Source organism: Rhamphochromis sp. 'chilingali' (genome assembly GCF_963969265.1).
Source record: "Rhamphochromis sp. 'chilingali' genome assembly, chromosome: 1".
NCBI lineage: Eukaryota > Metazoa > Chordata > Actinopteri > Cichliformes > Cichlidae > Rhamphochromis > Rhamphochromis sp. 'chilingali'.
Genome location: NC_137929.1, coordinates 23,593,105 through 23,614,006, shown reverse-complemented (window position 1 = coordinate 23,614,006; position 20,902 = coordinate 23,593,105). Strand labels below are relative to the sequence as shown.

The 20,902-nt window shown below is 44.0% G+C and overlaps 1 protein-coding gene across 1 annotated transcript in view; it reads right to left on the bottom strand.

The window, feature by feature from the left end:
• Window positions 1–249: 249 nt before the first annotated feature.
• The window catches only part of nlgn2a (neuroligin 2a), a 254,588-nt gene continuing 233,935 nt past the window's right edge, over window positions 250–20,902 (bottom strand). Inside the window, exons 6-10 of the mRNA XM_080876002.1 lie at window positions 12,804–12,989; window positions 8,117–8,382; window positions 2,740–2,893; window positions 1,580–1,946; window positions 250–1,289 (exon numbers count right to left, since the gene is read on the bottom strand). Of these exons, the coding sequence (XP_080732128.1) occupies window positions 461–1,289; window positions 1,580–1,946; window positions 2,740–2,893; window positions 8,117–8,382; window positions 12,804–12,989 (1,802 nt within the window). The 3' untranslated portion in view covers window positions 250–460. The remainder of the gene's footprint in view (window positions 1,290–1,579; window positions 1,947–2,739; window positions 2,894–8,116; window positions 8,383–12,803; window positions 12,990–20,902) is intronic.

The following is a 20,902-nucleotide window of genomic DNA, read 5'->3' as shown; positions in this document are numbered from 1 at the left end:
TGAGAGGAAGAGAGCAGTAGTAAAACACGGATGTAGAAAAGAGAAGCATAATGTGCACATAACACACAGGAGATGGAAAAAGAGATGACGCCAACGTAAAAAAGAGAAAACAGCGAGGAGCGAGAGAGCATTCATCCCTTTGACAAATGTTGGAGGTCTTGAGCCTGGAAACAGCAGACCGTCTTTGAAAACAGTATCTTTGAAAGATCTGAGTCACCCACCCCACCCCCACCCCAAACTGCTCATCTGCTGCTGTACACTTCAGTTGCACCTCCACATGCCACCAGTGGAGGGAGCTGCCAAGTTTTACAGCACATGACGCAGCAGGTGTAGTTGCTTTTGGAGAAAGAAGAGAATAAGAGGACAGAACGAAGGCCCACGTCGAGAGGCCTCCCTTCCAGAGCAGTAGCAGAGCCAGTGTTCCTGGTCCCTAGGTGGCGCTGTGTCGGGCCTGTCCCTACTATACCCTGGTGGTGGAGTGGGGGTGGGGCAGGGTGTTGTTGTGGCCGGTGGAGGGGAATGTGTTGAAGGCGTGAAGAGGCTGCATGCTGGTGATGGTGCTGGGGATCATGGTGATGGTGTTTGGCGTCATCAGCGGGACGTCGTCGGGGGCACGGCGCAGTGCCAGGGTGTAGTCGGGAGGGCAGGCGGGCCGCAGGATGTCGTGGGGTCGCAGGGGCTCCATGTCGTGGTGAGCGTCGTGCTCCGAGTGCTTCATCTGCAGGGACATGATCTCCTCCTCCTGGCTGTGAGCCAGGTCGTTGGCGGGGCCGCCCCGCTGAGGGGACAGCCGGTGCCGGCGCATCTCGTGCCGCTTGTCACGCTTGTAGTAAAGGGCGGCGAAGGCCAGGATGTTGAGGAAGAGGAGCGACGCTCCAACTGCAACTGTCACGCTCAGTTCGGTGGAGTAGTCGCGGGTGTCTCCGGGAAAGAGGTCCTGGGGCGGGCGCTCTGAGCCCTCGGGCTCAGGATCTGACGGGAAGGTAGGGTAAGGATGACGAGTGGTTCGAGGAACGTTGTTCCTGGGCCTCATGGTGCCGGGGTCACGGCCTGCAGGGGAGCGCGTAGTGGTGGGAAAGAGCACGTCGTGCAGGCTGTGAAGATGAGGGACTAATTCCAGCCAAAAGGCCACTTTGTTAGCTCTGTAGTTGTCTCTGACACGAGGTTTCAAACCGATGTGAAGGTACTGCTTGTCCTTCGAGTTGAACTTGGTCCAGATGACCTCCTCGAAGCGGTTGGGCTTGGTATGAATGAACTTGGTGTCCTGAGGGACGGGCAGGTTGGGGTCCCTGGTGGAGCATAAAGGTTAAACGTTTCAGTTCAAAGTTATATTCAGTCTCCATTATAAGTAACATGTGGCATCAATACACTGAATACAGACAGGAGGCCCATTCTCTGTGCAACCTTTCAACTATCTAAGACCAACCGGCTGCTCTGGGATCTGGATGCTTTTGGTGAACTTCTTCAAAGCCACACGAGAATTAAACTAGCAACCCAGATTCAAGTATTCAAGATGACTAGAAGGCTGTCAGAGAACATACAGTAACGTGTACAGTTTACACTACGACATGAGGCCTACCCAGTCTTTGCGAAGTTAGTCCAGTAAGTCATGACCACAGCGCTCAGCATCACATCGTTCTTGGAGAAGTTGCACGGGAACAGGTCCGTGGCACCGATCATCGGTACGCCGAACACGTAAGGTATCTCGTCTCCGTGCGCGGCGTCGGCCCACTCGGGCCGCGTCTCCGTCTGGCAGTGGTGGTAGAACGTGTAAAAGTAAACTGGGGACTGAAACTCAGCATGGAGTTTGGCAGTGGCCACAGCTGGTGCCACCCACTGGTGGTCCGTAAACAGGGCCAACAGAGTCTTCCGCCGCATGTCTCCGTTGTCCCTGTCCGCCCAGTCTGTGTACATGAACTTAATGGTCTCCCTCAGGATGTCTTTGCCTGGTGAAGAAGCACAGGAGGAGACAAAAGGAGGGGGAAGAAAGATAAAAGTGAAAAACTGCTTAGAGTAAAGTAACAGCAGTGCAAGACATTTTTTAAGAGATCGGTCTGATGAAAAGATATGAAACCAAAGCAAATGTTGGTGAGATGAACCAAGAGCCAGGAAGCGAGTGAGAAATCTAGAGAGGAAAAAAAAAAGTCTTTCAGATAACAGAACGAGTGACAGGCACAGAGAGGAAGCATGACTGCATTATCCAAACATGTCTGTACTGTGACTGTGGTCCGGCTGTGAGGGGTTCGCAGGCCGATCTGTCAGAAACAGCGACACTGAGACTGGGAGCCGACTACCTGGGGGATGATAGCATTACTGCCCACAGAGCCTCAAAGGTTAAGGCGCAGACACGCCGTGATGTGGATGAGTGGCTCTCTTTAGCACGCTTGTCTTGTTTGATGCACTTCACTGGGCTCACATGTTACTGATTCCATTCTTTACTCGCATGTTTTAAACGCTTAAAGCACTTTCACAGGTCTTTATATTCTTTTGAAAATTCATGTGAACTCAAGCTGTCAGAACTGTAATGTAAGCTTTGATAATTGTCCACATTTGTCATTTTGATGATTATCCGTTTATTTTAATCCATTTATTACAGTAAACAGAAAAAAACTAACAGATCAACAAACGCGGCTCCTAATAAGACAAAACCTGATGATGCTGCAAAATGCAGTTAAGTGAGAGGAGGCTGTAAAATGGAATAACTGAAAAAGTGGCAGTGTACAGAGGTGGCGTCCTCACCCTCTGGGTATCCGTAGAGGTTGTCAACAAAGTTGGAGATGGTGTAGTCGAACGCCGCAGCTGAGATGCCGTCGTTGTCCTCACTGTCGTCCACAAACTTCAGCCCCTCTCCCTGGTTCACTCCTATCAGGATGTCATAGTTTAGGAACTCCCCCTGGTGGAGAAAATGAGGAAGAACATGCTGAGTGCTGGAACAGAGCCTGTGTGCATCACAAGTCTATAACAGGAAGTGCGGCTGAAACACAGCTTTGTGCATTAGCAGCATTTCATTTCCCAGTAAACAAGTGTACAAACTCAAAAAACATATTCCTCTTAAAAATGTGCAAATGTGAACAAATCAACTTGTTAGAGATCTTCATCTCCACTGTAAATAAACAACAAGCCAGAAAAGAAGAAAACTGCACCAAAGACCAACAAATTCTTCTCATCAGATATTGAAGCTTCTTTCCTGTGTGACATAAAAAATAGGAGACAGATGTTTGTTTGTTTTTTTGTTCTTTTTAACTAGTTAAACACCCACGCCCAGAAAAATGGTAAATGGCCTGTATTTGTATAGCGCTTGACTTAGTCCCTAAGACCCCCAAAGCGCTTTACATGTTCAGTCATCCACCCATTCACACACTGGTGATGTAGCTACAGCCACCCTGGGGTGCACTGACAGAGGCGAGGCTGCCGGATACTGGCACCTCTGACCACCACCAGTAGGCAACGGGTGAAGAGTCTTGCCGAAGGACACAACGACCAAGACTGTCCAAGCCAGAGCTCGAACCGGCAACCTTCCGATTACAAGGCAAACTCCCAACTCTTGAGCCACGATCGCCCAGTGGGGACATTTCATTTTCCAGCAGGAAGCTTTTTGTTATAGCCTTTAGATCAGGGGTCGGCAACCTGCGGCTCCGGAGCCTCATGCAGCTCTTTAGTCCTTATAGTGCGGCTCTGCGTGGTTTGGGAAAATAAATTAGTATTTAGCTGAAGTGTGTTTTATTTATGCCAGTTTTTTTTTTACTTGTAGTTCTAAATTGGAAGATTATTGTGATTTTGCAATATACAAATAAAATTATATTTTGTTATTTTTTCATCGCTCAAAATAAGCATCACACTCGTGGAAGCCGGTGTACCCGGCGAAACGCCGTGCATTTATCGAGCCTTTCAACCCCAGATAGGCCAATTATGGCTCTTTGGGTCTTAAAGGTTGCTGACCCCTGCTTTAGATGAACAGAGTTTTTTAATTAAATACATACTCTTTAATAAATGTTCTCTTTTATAAAAAGTAGGATAATTAAAAAAACTTTTATTATACCTCTATTAGAAAAAAAAACTGTCTTGTTTTCTGTTGTCTGTTATGTAATATTAGGGATGTTTGTGACAATTAATTTCTTCATCGGCTGGACTAACCAATAGTCCACAACTAGGAAACACTGAAATTTTAAGTTAAGTTTGAAAACAGTTTAAAAAAAAACACCCCATTCCAAAACGTCTTGTGACAATCTCATTGGCTTAGGGAGTGATGATGTCATAGAACTTCATCGAATCTTAAGTCCTTTGATGTTTTTCCTTAAGTAGGGGTGAGAAACAGCAAGTTTTAGTTCGTTTCAGCAGCATCTGTGTTTGCAGCATACAAAACGTTCACCACAGAAACATTTGGAAAGCTCTTCAAAGTCATCGTATAGAAACTCCAACATGTTTCCAAGAAAAAAACAACCAATTCAAAAAGATTACGCCGCCTCTCCTTCCTGGCGTGGCCGGCCAATTTCCCCAAATGGCATCTCATCCTTCCAAAGGGCATTAGAGGAGAGTAGGAAGGAAAACTACCTTCTCCAGAAAAAAATGCAACAAATTGAAGAAGAAAAACATCAACTGGAGGACAAGTGTAGACGAATGGAAGCCCAAAATAAAGAGCTGGAAGAAAGACAACAGCGCCAGCCGGACATAAACATTATTAATGAGGGCTGGGGAATCAAGTTTGCTCAGGCCCGAGAGCAGATTGTGCACCTCATTAAAGAAAACAGGCAAAAGAGTGCAGAACTCAAAGAAATGACCAACCAGCTCCAAGACAAGAAAACGATGACTGATAAGATACAACGGGATCTCCAATACATGGACCGAAAAAATCGGCTCCTCCAAAGACAGCTCCATGAAGCTGTGGAAGAAAAGAATAAATTCCTCCAACAGAAGGAAGAGCAGGACAAAAAGCAACAAGACATGCAGCACAAACTGAAGAGCATGCAGGAAAAATACCGCATGCTGAAAGAAAGCCTGGATGAAACACTGCGCCAAAATAAAGACCTTCTTCAACAGAAAGAGCAACAACAAAAAAGACTGAAAGAAGGAAAACGCATCGTCCAGGACTTTGAGTCTAAAAATCTAAAACTGCAAGAGTTTTGTAATCAGCTGGAGGACAAAGCAACTAAAGTGGAAGAAGAAAGGGACAAACTGGAGAAACGCTGCTCACAGATGCAGAAAAGGATCGATCAGATAGCGAGAAACAACTCCGAGCTCGTTAAGGGGCGTTTGGTGGAATTCAATAACTTGAAGCGTGAACACACTCAAATGCAGTCACAAAAACAACAAGAAGACAAAATACATGAAGACAAAAATCAAGAAATCAAGAAAAGAAAGAAGCAGTTAAAAGACAAGCACAAAGAGGTCCAACAGAGAAATGCAGACATGCACAAGGACAAGCTGATACAGGAGGAAACATCCAAACAACTCAAAGACAAGCTTGAAGAACAACAAGCAGCATTGGAAGAGGTGGAACAAAGATGTGAGAAACTTGAAGAAAAACCACTTGCAGAAACCATCGACGAGCTGAGAAATCTCATCCTGCAGAAAAAAGCGCTCGTGGAAAAGTGCATGAAAAAAAAGAAAAAATGGTTCCACTTGGTCCAGAGGAGAGACGCTACTGCTTCCTCACCTGATGTAGCCTCGTCTTGCTCCACCTCTGTTAACCCCCCCAACCAGTCCCGGCAGTTGACTGTCCCCTCCTGAGCCTGGTTCTGCCGGAGGTTTCTGCCCGTTTAAAGGCAGTTTTTCCTCCCCACTGTCGCCAAGTGCTTGCTCAGAGGGGATTGTTGGGGTTTTCTCTCCTCTGCCTTTTTTCTTCATTTACTTGTTTAACTTCTTTCATTATTACTTCATTTTACCTTGTTTCTTCATTTTGCCTTGTTTCTTCATTTTGCCTTGTTTCTTCATTTTACCTTGTTTCTTCATTTTACCTTGTTTCTTCATTTTGCCTTGTTTCTTCATTTTGCCTTGTTTCTTCATTTACTTGTTTAACTTCTTTCATTATTACTTCATTTTACCTTGTTTCTTCATTTTGCCTTGTTTCTTCATTTTGCCTTGTTTCTTCATTTTGCCTTGTTTCTTCATTTACTTGTTTAACTTCTTTCATTATTACTTCATTTTACCTTGTTTCTTCATTTTGCCTTGTTTCTTCATTTACTTGTTTAACTTCTTTCATTATTACTTCATTTTATCTTTTCCTTCATTTACTTGCTTGATATTCTTATCTAAATAATAAACCAATTAAATTTATCCTTTGAGTATTTTTCATCTCATCTTTACAGAATCTTTCCAAAACATTTTCAAACATTCAGATCTGTCTTTTATTTTCTTCTTGAAACCTCATAAATGGTGAACTAAAAACCCAGAATATGGTTTGAAACATGGTTTCAGCTGAAAGTGGCACAACATGCTTGAGTGAGTGAGTGAGTGAGTGTGTTTGTGTGTGTGTCAGGGTATCACTAGTTAGGTCATCATGTTTAGACTCATTCACTTCAAATTTATTTAGGCCAAATCTTTAAAACAGTATCATTTCATACACATTTTCAATTCACTTCAATCGCACAAATGCAGAAATAATTATTTGCAGTATCTTATTTATTATGAGAATGTCATGCCTGATCATTTGTACCTACACCACCAAAAATGGGGTCAGAAGGGAGGAGATGATGTTTAATGGGTTATAAGAAAAGGTCAGAAATATAAGTGCCGACATGAGCAGTGTCCACAGAAATCTCTGAATCTCAGCTCAAAGCTCAAATAAACCATTTCTACAACCAGCAAACAAAGCAAAGACACCAAACAGTTAAAAGAGCAGTGACGTCACCACGAATCTGTGGTCAGGTAATATCCATGTTTTGATTGATGATTCTCTGGAGTTAAATGTGAACCGAAGCATATTTTGGGTGTTATATGCTATTAAAGACTTCAATAAAATAATCTCTAATTAATTAGGTGTGGGAAATAAAAAAATCAAAATTTTCTATGTTTGAGTCACAGTAACTTTTAGTTACAACACTTTCAAGCACTTTTCAAACCTTGAAAAGACAATATTAAACTTCAAGCATTTTCAAGGATTCCAAGACTGACTCTTAAGGCCATGATCTTCATCATATTGCGTGTTCTGCAGGTCACGGCTTCAGGGCCGATCTTTTAAAAGTCTGCAGTGTCGATTAATGCATAGAGCTGCAAAACTCACACTTCTTCCTCTCACACACAATATGTCACTGTAGTGATTTTCACGTTACTGCTTTCTGCACACCAGTTTGATTTTTTTCACCTTACATAAAACACTTCCCCCGTCTCCAAAATGACTTTCACATTAATGACACTGACTGCATCAGCAATCTCTTCAGAATGTAGCATTTATTTAATCAAATAATAAAACTTTTTAAGAATCTCTTTTGTAATTAAAAATCCTGGTCAACCAGCAGTGGTTACTTACACTAATAATACACACAAATCAACTTTTTCAGTTTTTCACTTAGAAGATGGTCCAAAATACCATCTGGATGGATGAATAAAGAAGAAGAAGAATTTTTTATTCTTGTCACATGAAAATATTTCAATCAAACTGAGAAGAGAAACCTGCTCTTTGAAAACCTCGACGACTCTCTGTCAGCTTTGAATTACAGGATCACATCTTGCTGCTTTAAGGTTCTGTTCCAGCTTAACATTTTCCAGGTCTGACTACATTTAGCTTATTTGCTACTGTCTCTTGTTGCTTCCTGTTTCATTTTGGTAGCGATTGTTGGAAGAAAACTGCTCTCCCAGTTAGTTTTACTTGTCCCAGTCAGATCGCTCTTTGTCTTTATAGTTGTGTCTCATCTTTGCGTGTACTTGTGTTTATACTTTTCTTTAATAAAGTCTTATTTGTTTGCTTTTTGGGCTTCTGGCGAACACTCATGGCAACACAAGAGAAACTTCTCAGTGTGTCTAAAGTATAACACCCTGATCATGTACATCACCAACACTGCAGTTATTTTCTCTGCAGTTATTTTGGTTTCACGTCACGGCTGATCCCAGGAGTTCTCACCACTTTGCTTGGATAATAAAACACAACAGAGATGTGCGGCTGCTGTTATCAGACCCTCACCTGCTGCATGAGAATCTCTGGATCATCAGGAACTACGTCTCCGTCCACAACAGGCCCAAAGGCGATGTGATAGCGGGCCGGCTGGATGTCTTGGTCCACCAGCTCTCTGAAGTTCTTGCGCCTCAGGCAGTCAACCAGGTCAGCCGTCTCTGCGTAGGTGCAACCCACCTTCCGGGCCAGGATCTTGGTGTACTTGAGGGGTTGGTAGTTAACGGACCAGCTGGAGATGGCTGTGCCACTCTGCGCTATGGCCCTGTGGAACAGACCTGAAAGAAGACGTGGGAAAGAAAGACATTTTGGTGAGGTTCAGGGCAGAGGGAGGATGCCTGATGTATAAATCACATAACTTTCTTTCTGCTAGAGAACTTGATTAAAAATACAGTTTAACAATTTTTCGTCATCACGTTTCTTACTAGAGAAAAGCTGGTAGACACAGGATGGGACTACAGACCCAGAGCATCACTGACGGAGCATGTTATGGAGCTTTAGCTCCAAAAAGTGGAGGCAGGACTGGGAAAAAGCTCATCTGAGATGTCAAAAGATCTATTTTTTCCTTTCTTGAGCTGCTTTTCCCCCCCTCCAAGCTTCTCTTGGATGTATTTTCCCCTCTCTGTCTCCCTCTTTTTCTCTCTCTCTCCTTTAGTTCTGGCTGTCCTGTGCTGTTTAAACCACTCAAGTGGCTCATTAAGGGGGCCGCCTGGCTCTCTCTCGTTTCCTCCCGGGCTCCCTTTTTTCTTTCTCTCCCTTCTCCTGGGCCGAAGATTGGTCAGTTAATTATTAAGCAGAGCTGCAGAGTTTCTTTGTCGCTCCTTTAGTGCCTCTTGCCTTCGCTGCTTGAAACCTTGCTCTACTTGGCTGCTGCTTTTTTCGTATTTTCCATTTCAAAGCATTTTATTCCCTCTTTCTCCTCTTCAGCATAGTCTCCTGTTTCTCATCCTGTCCTTGTCTCACTCCTCTTAACTGTGGATGGATACTGATTACTGTCCTCTGCCTCCCTCTAACCTTCATATCAGTATCACTAACAACCCCCTCCCTACGTCCTGCTATCCGTCCTGTAAGCCTCTGATGTCAGCCCTGATCTGTGACACTGTGTTGTTGACATGATTGGTGTCCATTAAGTGTGAGGATGACAGACTCCTTACCTGGCACCCTGGTGGAGGGGAGAAGGGGGGGGAGGCATGACAGACAGGTGGCGTCTAGTGGACTGATGTAACGCCATTAGATGCTGATGAAGAGGAAGATGACGACGGGGTGATGAGAAAGCGCAGGCATGAGGACAGACAGGTGACAGTGAGGGACGGGGTGAGGCTGGTTGTCAGCAACAAGACAAAAGGGGTAAACAGCGGCATTCCTCGGTTTTTAAGGTTGTGCTTTAGATTTTTTTTTTTTTATTTGAGCTCATGTTGGAGCTGGAACGTAATCATTATGGATTAGCATTAATGCTAGAAGCAGAGCAAGTTAGACACTATAATTAGAGACATCTCTGGAGCTCATTCACACAGAGAAAGAAAATGTGAAGAAAAGGTAACATTTTACATTAAAGCACATAAATCTACAACTGACAAGCTGCTTATTAGCATGTTAGCGACAGAATGGCTCCTCATCAGTCACAATGTTTATTAAGCATTAACGTCTAAGTCTGCATATTCTGCAACTAGAAGACCATTTAGAGTTTCCTCACTAACCTTCTTATTGCTGTTTAATAACTGCTGAGCAACCTGTTAGCCATGGGCACGATTTGACTTTAGAACAGGGAATATGTTCTGAGTTAGCTGTAGTTTTGTGGTCAGTCACCCACATTTACTACATGTTATTAATCTTGCAGGATGGCACCACCACCCTTTAACCCTCTCAAGGCAGGCGTTGTAAAAGCTAACAACCTGATTACCCCACACACATTTTATGAGTTTTTTTTTACTCAGAAGTACCACTGCAGGTATTCTTTTGTGCATTAGCAACAGAAACTTAATTTGAGCCTGAGAGGGTTAAAGGGCTGTACACATGGAACTAGTGGTGTCATGGAAACCAGCGACCAATGACTTGTAGTCACAGAAGTACTGAGTACTGAGGTAAACATTCCACATCCACCAATGAGAACAAAGAATACCTCTGACTAACACATGACAGGGCTGTGAAACATACAATCTTAAAAAGTTAACTATATAAATAAACATGAAAAATGATATGCTAGCAAACAGACTTTACACATCAATACTTAAAATCATCAGTCATAGCACTCATACTTTAACTGTTATTTACTGTTGTTATGCAGTAATGACAAGGTTTTTAAAGGATAACTGAACTAATGGTCATGGAGCTGTGGAATATTGCCATGAATTGTAAGCTGTTATTACATATTTTCATGATAACTAATAAAGAGACCAGAAGCAACTAATAACAATAATAATAATGGATTGGATTTATATAGCGCTTTTCAAGGCACCCAAAGTGCTTTACAATTCCATTATTCATTCACTCTCACATTCACACACACTAATATGGACTTATAATTAAAATGTGTATTTTCATATAAAGTATTCCCATTAATAAAACTAATAATAATAATGAAAGCACGTAAGTTACAATAACCCATTTAATATTAGTCACTTTGCGGGATGTCGGGCTAGTTATTTACCTCTTTTAACTTATGCTAATCACACCATGACTTAGCAACACAAAGAAAATACAAACTTTTCCCTCCAAAGTGTTAAAGAAGTGAAGTTACCAGGCTTTATAGGTTATATTTGTGTATATGCAATCAGACAGGGGTGCTCAACAGGAAAGTCTGGGGGTGGTCTGGGTTAATGTGAAGGGTTAACAGACATCAGCGGTAATTACAGACATTGTGTTAAACAGATACAGTGACACAGCAGCAGCGCACGGATGCTCATTCAAGCTTTGACAACACATTTGTTTTCAAGGCACATCTACGCCGACAGAATGAGTCAAAATTAGAGACAAGTCAGACGTCTGCTTGGTGCTTCAGACACGCACGCACGCACACGCACAGAGCAGTAATTGAAACAGATGCGTGGTTGTGTGAACACACTCTCTAATCTCTCTTGTTCTTCTCACCCACCATTTCTTTCCTGTTTCTGTCCTTTGCAGTTTGTGTGTGCGAGACGGAAAATGAAGAGAGGGGAGACATATTGAGGGAGAGTCCTCGAGCAGCCGAGAGAACAGAGGAGCCACGACTGGAGGAGGACAGCTTCAAGAACAGCATGATCAAAGGCGGCGAGCGCGTGACCGTTTGGCTGCGGATCGTCGGCCACGCTGATCTCAGTTCCGATCAAAGTCGATTGGTCTGTCGGCCTCTGTCTTTTGGCGGTGCGGTGTTAACACTTAGCCCTCGGGGTTTGTTGTTGGTAATGGGGAGCATGAGGTCAGATAGATGTTGGATTTTCAGTGGAGAGAGAGACTTCCTGCTGCAGAGCAGTGAAGCGCGGACAGAGGAGCGCACGCCAAAGGCAGGTAATTCAGGGTAATGCTGGAGCTCCCACGCCATTTATCCTCCAAAGAAATGAATAACATAACGTGGATCAAACCTCCGCTCGCACATTAGCTACACGACTGCTTAAATTGTTCAGTTCAAAGGACAAGCAGTGTTTTCCTTTGGGGATAAAGGTGTCAAGTGAACATCACAGGACTTAACTGTTTCTGGGCTGGAAGCTATCCGCTGTGCTTCTATACGTGACAATCATATTTTACATTAAATAAAACATGGCTCACTAAAGAGAGCTGAACTGACTGACTGAGGACAGAAACTTTAGTCATTCAGACAGAATGTACGCAAAGGACAAAAATATATTAGTCGAGAAATGTATGTTAAAGGAGGCATGGTCCTCCCCGGTCTCTAGCTGAACCACACATCTTTCCGTAGTCTGACATGCTTCACATTGTGTGACGCAGCAGAGCACCACAGATGTGCAGAGGACACAAACTGCATCAGTTTGCTGTAAATGAATAAAACTGCACAGATAAACAACTCTCCATGTTATTCACTAGTCCAGAGCACAACACCTTCATCCTCTATTTCATTTTTTGTTGCGCCTGGCCTGCACACATCTGGCCACTAAGCAGACTGAAGGTGTGATTTATAGCGACGGATGTTGGTTCATTTAGAGTTTTGTCTCTGTGAAAAGAAATAAACGACGGGAAAAAACTACAAATCTTTAAGCTTATCAGATCCAGCCCAGAGTAAACGAAATACGTGAAACTGATGTTGGTTTTTGAGAGTTTTTTCTTCTTATGGCTCTGTGTGATGTCAGAGACAGCAAAAATCCTTGATGCAGTCATCTCAGGCACACAGCTATGAGCCAAGAAGCTCCGCCCTCCTGCTGTTCACACCTTCTGTTTATAATAAGACGACAATCAGAAGAAAGTTGGTTTAAAGAAAGGGGGATAAGAGCTGAAATGGCTGTTTCAGTCTGAGGATGAACAGAGGAGCTGCACTCTGGTCCTCTATAAGACATCGCTGATCCATTTAAAGCATCTCCGCCAAAGTCTAAGAATGAAATACAGAGCTGGAAATAAGCTAACCTGGCCCTCTTTGATCATTGATTTAACAGGGTGGATCCAAGCTGGTAGCTGGTAGTTAATGTTGGTTTAAATAAGAAAAAGCAGCAAAGGTGGTGAAAAGATATTAAAAAAAATATGTGCTGTACGAGGAATAAAACATGACATTTACCCTCAGAGTGATGCGAGAGGATGAGGAGGTTGACACAAGAGGCCCCAGCTCCAGAGCCGAAGATGGTGATCCTCTCCGGGTCTCCGCCAAAGTGGCCTATGTTCTCGTTGAGCCAACGCAGAGCCTGAATCTGGTCCAGCAGGCCATAGTTCCCCTTAGCAGACTGATCTCCGGTGCTCAGGAAGCCTTATGTGTGGGACACAAAGATGGAGGGAGGAGAAAGGTGAAGGAGTGTTTTCAGAAGAGGAGGGGGGAGGATGGAGGGGGATGAAGAGAGAACAAGACAAGATGTTATTGGGAAGTGTAGCTTTAATATTTAGCATCTGTCAGGAAAGTGATTCCCACTTTGGCCCGTAGCTCCACTTCTGGGAGGGAACTGCAAGAGTGTAGAGAACGAGAGCGCTCGAGTGTGCAGCACCATCAGTCATCAACAAGGAGTCACAGCCGGTGCACAGAGACAACAAAGGGAGTGGCACAAGCAAGTGCTTTTTCAGCCCCTCTCTTAATGACGTTTTCTCTCTCTAATGTCATTGAGCAGCAACTTCTGAACAGACCTACTCAGAGTACGACAGCCGTGTGTCTGAGGAACGTAGGAGGCCCTGACCTGAATCGTACAAATAACCAGATCAAATATCATCTCACATGATACGAAATAGAAAGAAGACCAAACAGAAACATTTACCTTCACAGGCAGAAGATTGTAGGACAGAAAAAAAAGCGACACAGGTGCCACAGAAAAATGCATGAATATTCAAGTTCAATTAAAGTACCCCAGCAACTCAAAACACATGCTGTGTGTATCCCATCACACCCATGAAGACTCTGAAATGAGCAAATGTCTCAAAGGGAGCGATCTGAATTAACTGAGAATGTGGTCTGATTGGAAAAGCCAAAGCTTCACAGTTCCTTACATGCATCCTCTCATGAGCTGTGCAGGGGCCTAATTTGCATACATAATGTGAACTATACATACCCCGAACACCTCCACTCTATGCATGCAGCACTGTTAGCGCATTAATTATTCATTCGGCGCTTTGTCTGATATAATTGAGTTTAATTTCTTCATTGTACCTCATAATGACACAGAATGCTGTTTTCAAATCAAATTCCCCCCGCGGAACGATAAAGCAGCCGACGCTTCCCGAAGTTTCCCCGTAAGACGACCGTCCCGTTTATCAGAGCAGCCGAATAATACCTCGCCCTTTATGACGTTCGCCGACATTTGCCTCTCACGATTACTGGTAAGTATCTTCGATTGTTCCACCAAAGACCTAAATCTTTCCTATTTGAGTACCCATTAACCGGCAGCCCCTGAGATCCTAACGGGACTTCTAATTAAAGCTTTATTAAAGACAGGTGCACTGGAAAGGTCATCAATTAAGCTGCTACAGTGGAAGCTGAACACTTGTATGCTGGTAGCTGCTCTGATCAGCTCTAACACAAACATACAGTACGTTATCTGCTATGGGTGTCTCAGTAGTGTTATCAAGATAAACGGGAATTTGGGAGCCAGCACACCAACATAAACATTTCTTAATTTATTACACATTTAATCTGCTCAGCACTGGTTACACTGTGAAACAGCTAGGCCCGACTGTATTTATGGGGTCTAATCATCTGTCTGTGGAGGAAGAATAAAGGAAGGAAAATCTAAATAAAGACAAATAACTCAAGCCAAATTAAAAACTAAAAATACAACCAAGAACTGTATATATTATGTTATAATTGAACAGGAATTATTAGGTATATAAGTGAGAGGGGGTAAGGGGGACTTACTAAGGGCTTACACATGAGGATGTGCTGCCACCTTGTGGTAAAAACAAGAAAGACCACCTGCATTTTCTCCAAATATCCATCACATACTACAGAAACACATGCTTGATATTATGGCATGACTATGTAGTGGCTATAACTGAGAAATCACAGAGAAACCTGATAATAATTATTAAACACAAGAACATCCAAAGAATTACAGTAAAAAGAAGACAAGTTATTGGAATTTACTCGCATATTCGTCTAACTACACACCAGCGAACCTGCTGCACCTACACGAACGCATTAAAACTGGATAATCAAACTTCTTTCCATAAACCCTGAAGCCCCCACACTGGCGGAGCTGCTGCTGAGGAGGGAGGGCGTTTACTGCTCCGAGAAAGGTGGTGGGCTCATTACTGTCCACATGAATCCAGCTCATGGAGAGATGAGGAATATGAAGTTTGTTGCAGGGCGAGGGAGGGGAGGGGAGGGGGGTGTTACCTGATCACCTTTTGTGCATGAATATTTCATTTTAATTGCACTGCACCACAAACGAGCTGTCGATGCTGCACAGAGTTTACGGCAGTAACCAAACTAATTACGTCAAGTACATAATGAATCAATATTTTCCTACATTCTCTTTCGTTTTTACAGTTCACCTTTACGATCCATAAAACAAAACAGATCAAAGTGCGTCTCGAGAAGCATCTCATTCCATTACGGCTTTTGTGCTGCTCTTAAAACACCACAAACACTCACAAATAAGCAGCATGTTTGGGTGCGTTAAATAAGCCGAGCACAAACAAGAGGCAAATAAGCTGCCTAATGCCCTACTGTAATCACCATGATATATTAAACATAACCAATTATGCTAATGAGGTCATTAATTTGGCTAATTACTGCAATGCATAGCAATATTTCTGTGTCAGCACAGTTTCTTGGACAAAGAAGAAAAAGAGAAAGCTCTGGCAGCAAAGTCCAAAGGTGGGAAATAATCATTATTGTGCAGCTTCTTGAAGCATCTATTATCACAGTGGCTGTGCCGGTGGAGCAGCAAAACAGAGAAGTGGGCCACACAGAGCCAGCAGACACCCCAGATCCTCGTGTTATCTTTCATAACAACCGAAGCCGCCGTCTTCTCTGCACCTCCACGCTGCGTCCATCTGACAGAGAGACAGTGCACAACAGCAGGCCACTTCACCCGTCCTCCCCCCATCTACCCCCGTCTGCTCTAATCTGATAAAAGGCTTGAGGAAAAAAAAAAAAGAAATCGAGGAGCTGGTGAAAACGCAGCAATGCAAGATGAAAGGCGCGGCGCCGCATGAATAGCCTTTAAAATGGCTGTGGTAACGAACAGTGGTTGGGGGGGGGGGGGGGGGGGGGGGGGGGGGGCGATGAGGGAGGGGTAGAGCGAGGCAGAGATGAGAGTAAAGGAAAAGGCGAGGAGGATAGTGGGTGTTCTGTGAGCCCCGGATAGAGGCACAGTGTTTCATCTGCCTCCAAGACACCAGGGGTTGGTTCACATACACACACACGTACACAGAGGGACACTGATCAAAGGCTGACGCCACAGAAAAGACTGCCTCCTTTTCTCTTTATCTCTCTCTCCTCTCCCAAAAACACAGGCCGCACACAACACACACATGTAAGCGCGCAAAGACACAGGGATCAAGCGAGTACGTACTGTAAGCACCCCTCCGAAACGCTCCACAGACTCCAAAGTGTGCACGCACCTCTTCGGGAATTGTGAGCACATGCACGGCAAACTGTGGTGCATCTATCCTGCACAAGTTTGTTGTTTGTGCGCAGCTATTTCTGTCATTATGATCTGTGCGTACAGGTGACAAACAGCACTCCTCACAAACTACATGCCGCACAAAGCCAATGTTAGAGGGTGACACGGGTGCCAGGCAGCAGAGTAATTATTGTTCATCAGGTGTGTGTGTGCGTGTCGCTCAGAGAAATGAACAGATGTGGTGGCTCGAAGCATCTGAATAATGTATAGGACACACAATTTCAATATGTGGCCACGCACACCCACACACGCGCACCGCTGCCTGCTTCTTTCCGAGGTGATGAAAGCCACCTGTGTGCTGGATAGACTGCACATCCCCAAACTGTTTCTAAGTGCATAATTCCAATTACAGCACCCCATATTTTATGCCACCATCGCCGAAGCTGGAGCGCGCGATCATCCCGCCGCCACGTTAAACGTTTTGCGATTTTTCAAAGGGTCACGCTGAGTGATGGAAGGAGAGGAGGAACGATTTGGAAGCAGGAGAAAAGGGGAAATGAGAGCGATTCCCCTCATTTTCTTCGACAGGCTTAAAAAGGAGCTCTTTTTTTTTAATCCTCCCACAAACACCACTTTGGCTTAGACACAGCGATTGGCTAAGGGTGATTCGCTCCGCTCTTCTCTCTACTTCCCTTTTGTGCTGGCTCTCTATCTAAAGTTGTTATTGCTATTGCCAGCCTGTGACAACCAAATTATCTGTGAAATTATTCAGATTTTATGCCCTCTTACTGGGCAGGACCCCTGTATATGTGAGTGTGTGTGTGCTGAGATGTGTTTGATGCCAGTCCTTTCCTGAGCAGAACAACACACCAAATGAGAGGGTTACCTGCTTAACATTAGAAGCAGGGAGTTCAATTCGCGGCCTTCCTAACGCTTTATTTTGTATTTATCCTCTCCTTCTTATCGCCCAAATCCTCCTTTTCTGTAACAGTCACGTTTGATTGTTGAGAAAACAAACAGCGGCGTGTTAATGGTGATGTAAAATAAAACAGCGGCCTCTCGTTTTTAAGTTATAAAGCTTTGAATCAATCAAACCCTATTTTGTCACGCTGCCAATCAATGCTACTATATTCAGTAATTACCTCTCTGCCGGAGTCTGCGGTTTCTGGGCTGGAGTCGAAAAACCACTGATGCATGAGGGCTCACAAAAATCACTGTATGCATGGATCGATCGGGCCCAGCATTACACCCGTCTGATACCGTGTAGGTCCATCAACACAGCTCTGATTCAACAGGGCGAAAAACGGGACCTGTGGGGGTCTCCGGTGATGTCGGGCATGAGGGGAAAAGCAACTGATCCTGATGCTTCCCAGCAGAACATCACATCGTTATCATTCATTTTAACTCTTCATCTCTTAACAAAAATCCACGCAGAAGGACACTAGTGGCTGTGAGGTGACCCAAACCCAAACTGAAATTCAGCAACTTGTAGCAATAACGGGTAAAATAACTGCAGCCAAGTGAAGTGGGGAGATTTATATCAACCTATTTTTGAGGTTACCAAAGTAGTGTGTGAAAAACTTTACATGTTAACAGGTTTTAGTTGTCTCAGTTGGTGATTGGTTTATGATCCGGCTTTACTGATAGTTTACTGTCACTGGCATCGGCCTCAGTGTGGAACCTTTTAACACAGATCTGTACTGAGTTACTGCTATCGCTGCTAAACCGCCCCCTGAAATCATTCAGCAAACATGGGGTAACTTTTAACATGGTGCTGAAACAGGAAGTGGAATTTATTTGTTAGCAGAGAGCTAGATTTACTGAGTGGGTCAGATTAGCGTGGCACTGCAGTAACCAAGAAAAAAAGAAAAAAAGCTGATGGGTGATACTAAAAAAACTCCTAAACAAAACACCAATCTGTGAACACAGAAGCAGCAGGTTCATTTCAATAATGATCAACACAAAGAACCGAGAGCAGTACAAATTAGCGAGTTGCAAACGAGCAGACGCGACGAGGTAGAGCTCTATTAACAACAAGCACCGATTGATATTTGTAATCTCACAGCACATAATAAAGAGCAAGAGCAGGTTTTAGTCATGAGGACAGGCAGCGGGAGAAAAATGCACATGTTTGGATGCAGGAATGAAGTTTTCCATCAGAAGCTAATAGGGAGCAGGCAGGGTCGGAGATGGTTCTTCAGTCTGTGTCTGACAGCTGATGGATGTCCAGTAGAGCACAAAATATTACATGCAGTGCAGACATGTGAACATCACACTCATCTGGTCGCAGCGGATGGCCCCGCCCCTCCCTAAGCCTGGTTCTGCTGGAGGCTTCTTCCTGTTTTTCTTTCCCACTGTTGCCAAGAGCTTGCTCATAGGGGATCATCTGATTGTTGGGGTTTCGTAGTGGCTTGAGTTGACTGCTTTGGTAATTTTTTCAATGAAACTGAATTGACTTTCTGTGTGATACTGCAGGAAACTCCTATTAGCCTAACCAACCTTCACTCATATTAACGGCTGTATTCTGACAGACATTTTAATAGAAAATATGTGAAGGACAGTGAGTGAAATGCTGATTTGTGATGCTGAAGAACTGTACACCCTCATTTCACAGCATCTCACCTGTCATTCCAAATAAATGAATTCTCCTAGTGGCAACTGCGCAGCCGTATGAAGGTCAGGTAAGAGGTAAGAACAATAACGTGCACACATGCTGTTACCTCAAATACTCAAAGGTGTCAGCAAATAAACCAGGACATTTTTTTTTCAAGAATCCAACTTTCCGTGTTTCGTATTTGAATCATTAATAGTTGAATATGCATCACCTTTTTTGCACTCTGTCTCTCTCCTCGTGGACGCTCCTGCATTCACTCTTATGTCATTCATTCTTTCATCTGCCGCGTCCCTTGTGGTTCTGACTCTTTTCCTTTCAGGGTTGGGTTTGGAGCTGGAGCTGCTAGCATCTGAAGTCCTGACACTGGTGAGAGAGAAACCAGGCCAGCTCCCAGCAGAGCACGACCATATGCACACAAGCGTTTCTCGTAGCCTTCAATCTGCCCATGCGGGCTTCTGTGTGTGTGTGTTTGTGTATGTGTATGTTAAGCATGAAGGGGTGTGATTGCTCTTGTTTTTGTCACAGGCCAGTCCAAGTGTGTCAGAGGGATACAGACGAACACACACACGTGCACACACACACACACACTCGGTCATACTCTGAGGGAGGATGGCAGCAAAGGAGAAGTGGCTGACAGAGACAGAATGAGTCACAAAGGGACAAACACAGTGAGAGGAAGTGAGATGATAGATTGCCAGGTGTGTGTGTGTGTGTCCACAGGGATGAGAGAAAGACCAGTATCTATTTCACTCTTCTTCTTTAACAAGAGTCTTTATAGAGTGGAGGTGTGCGTCTATCGATCAGGTTTTGTTGCCCTGTGAACACTTTTAGAGCCCTGAGGAACAATAGCTCATCCTCCTCATCACACACTCCCATCATGAGCTCTCTCCGTGTTGTGTGTGTGTGCCTCCTTGTCTCCTTTTCTTTGTGTTTCTACATCTCTTCTTCAGCTGAATTCTTTCGCCCCACTCCTGTTTATCTTTCATTCAGCTCCTTCGGGTGTGTCCGTCCCCGGGGTCTTCCAACCAGTCAGAGGGTAATGGCGGGTGAAATAGGGGTGCCGTGGGCCAGATCGGACACGATGTATAGTATAGTCCAAGCTGTGTGCATTGCACTAGCACACAGCTGCAGTAAGTGTTTTTAGTCACCAGCACGGCTGGCACAAGAACACAACACACTGAGTTTCTTTATTCGCTCATTTGCCGACCCGTTCACAGGATGCGACGTTAGAGTCGATTAGTGTGTTCCATCCAGAAAATGCAATAATTGTTGGCTTGAAAAGGATTAAAGCTGTGTAGAAATGTTCCAGGTATTTAAAAGCAGTGAAATTGTGCCTAATGAATCAATGGTTGACCTTAACATGTCTAATTGTTTTCATGCTGAACTTTAAAATCGTTAAAAGGCAGAATAAAGAATTACAAGTGTCAAACTGAAGCAGCAGAGGATGAGATATCCATATGGCGCGTCCACACTGGAAGCCAGTCGCTGGTTCGCACATCACTTTGAAGCTGATGTCATTCCAAATAAATGAATTCTCTGGTTGCCGTGGATGTTCCAGGCTCCAGTTTCCTAGGTGACTCTTTAATGTATCTACTACTAGGTCATGTGTCAATCAGCACCACTCTTCAGTGTCACTTCAGTTGCTCGGCTGGAAGACATTTTTTAAAATCTTGGATCCCGCATGTTTCCGGCTGCCAGCCGTTATCTTATTTGCTTGAAGTTTTGGAATGTCGTTCACTTTCTCTGGTCTCTTCCAGTGCGGATGCAGATTTAGTTTACAGAATTGTAAAGTTCCTCGCCTTCTTCAAGGTCATCATCGTGGGCAGAGATGCAAATGCTTGCAGCATACCTGCTAGTTTTAGCATGCTATGAATCTCATTGTGATGAATTGGGCTGGTTCATCTCTCACCTGCTATCTGCAAAAGTCTGATGTAGTTACACTGCAAGGTGCATGTGAGCAAGTGATTAGATCTAAAAACAGTAAAGACTGAGAGC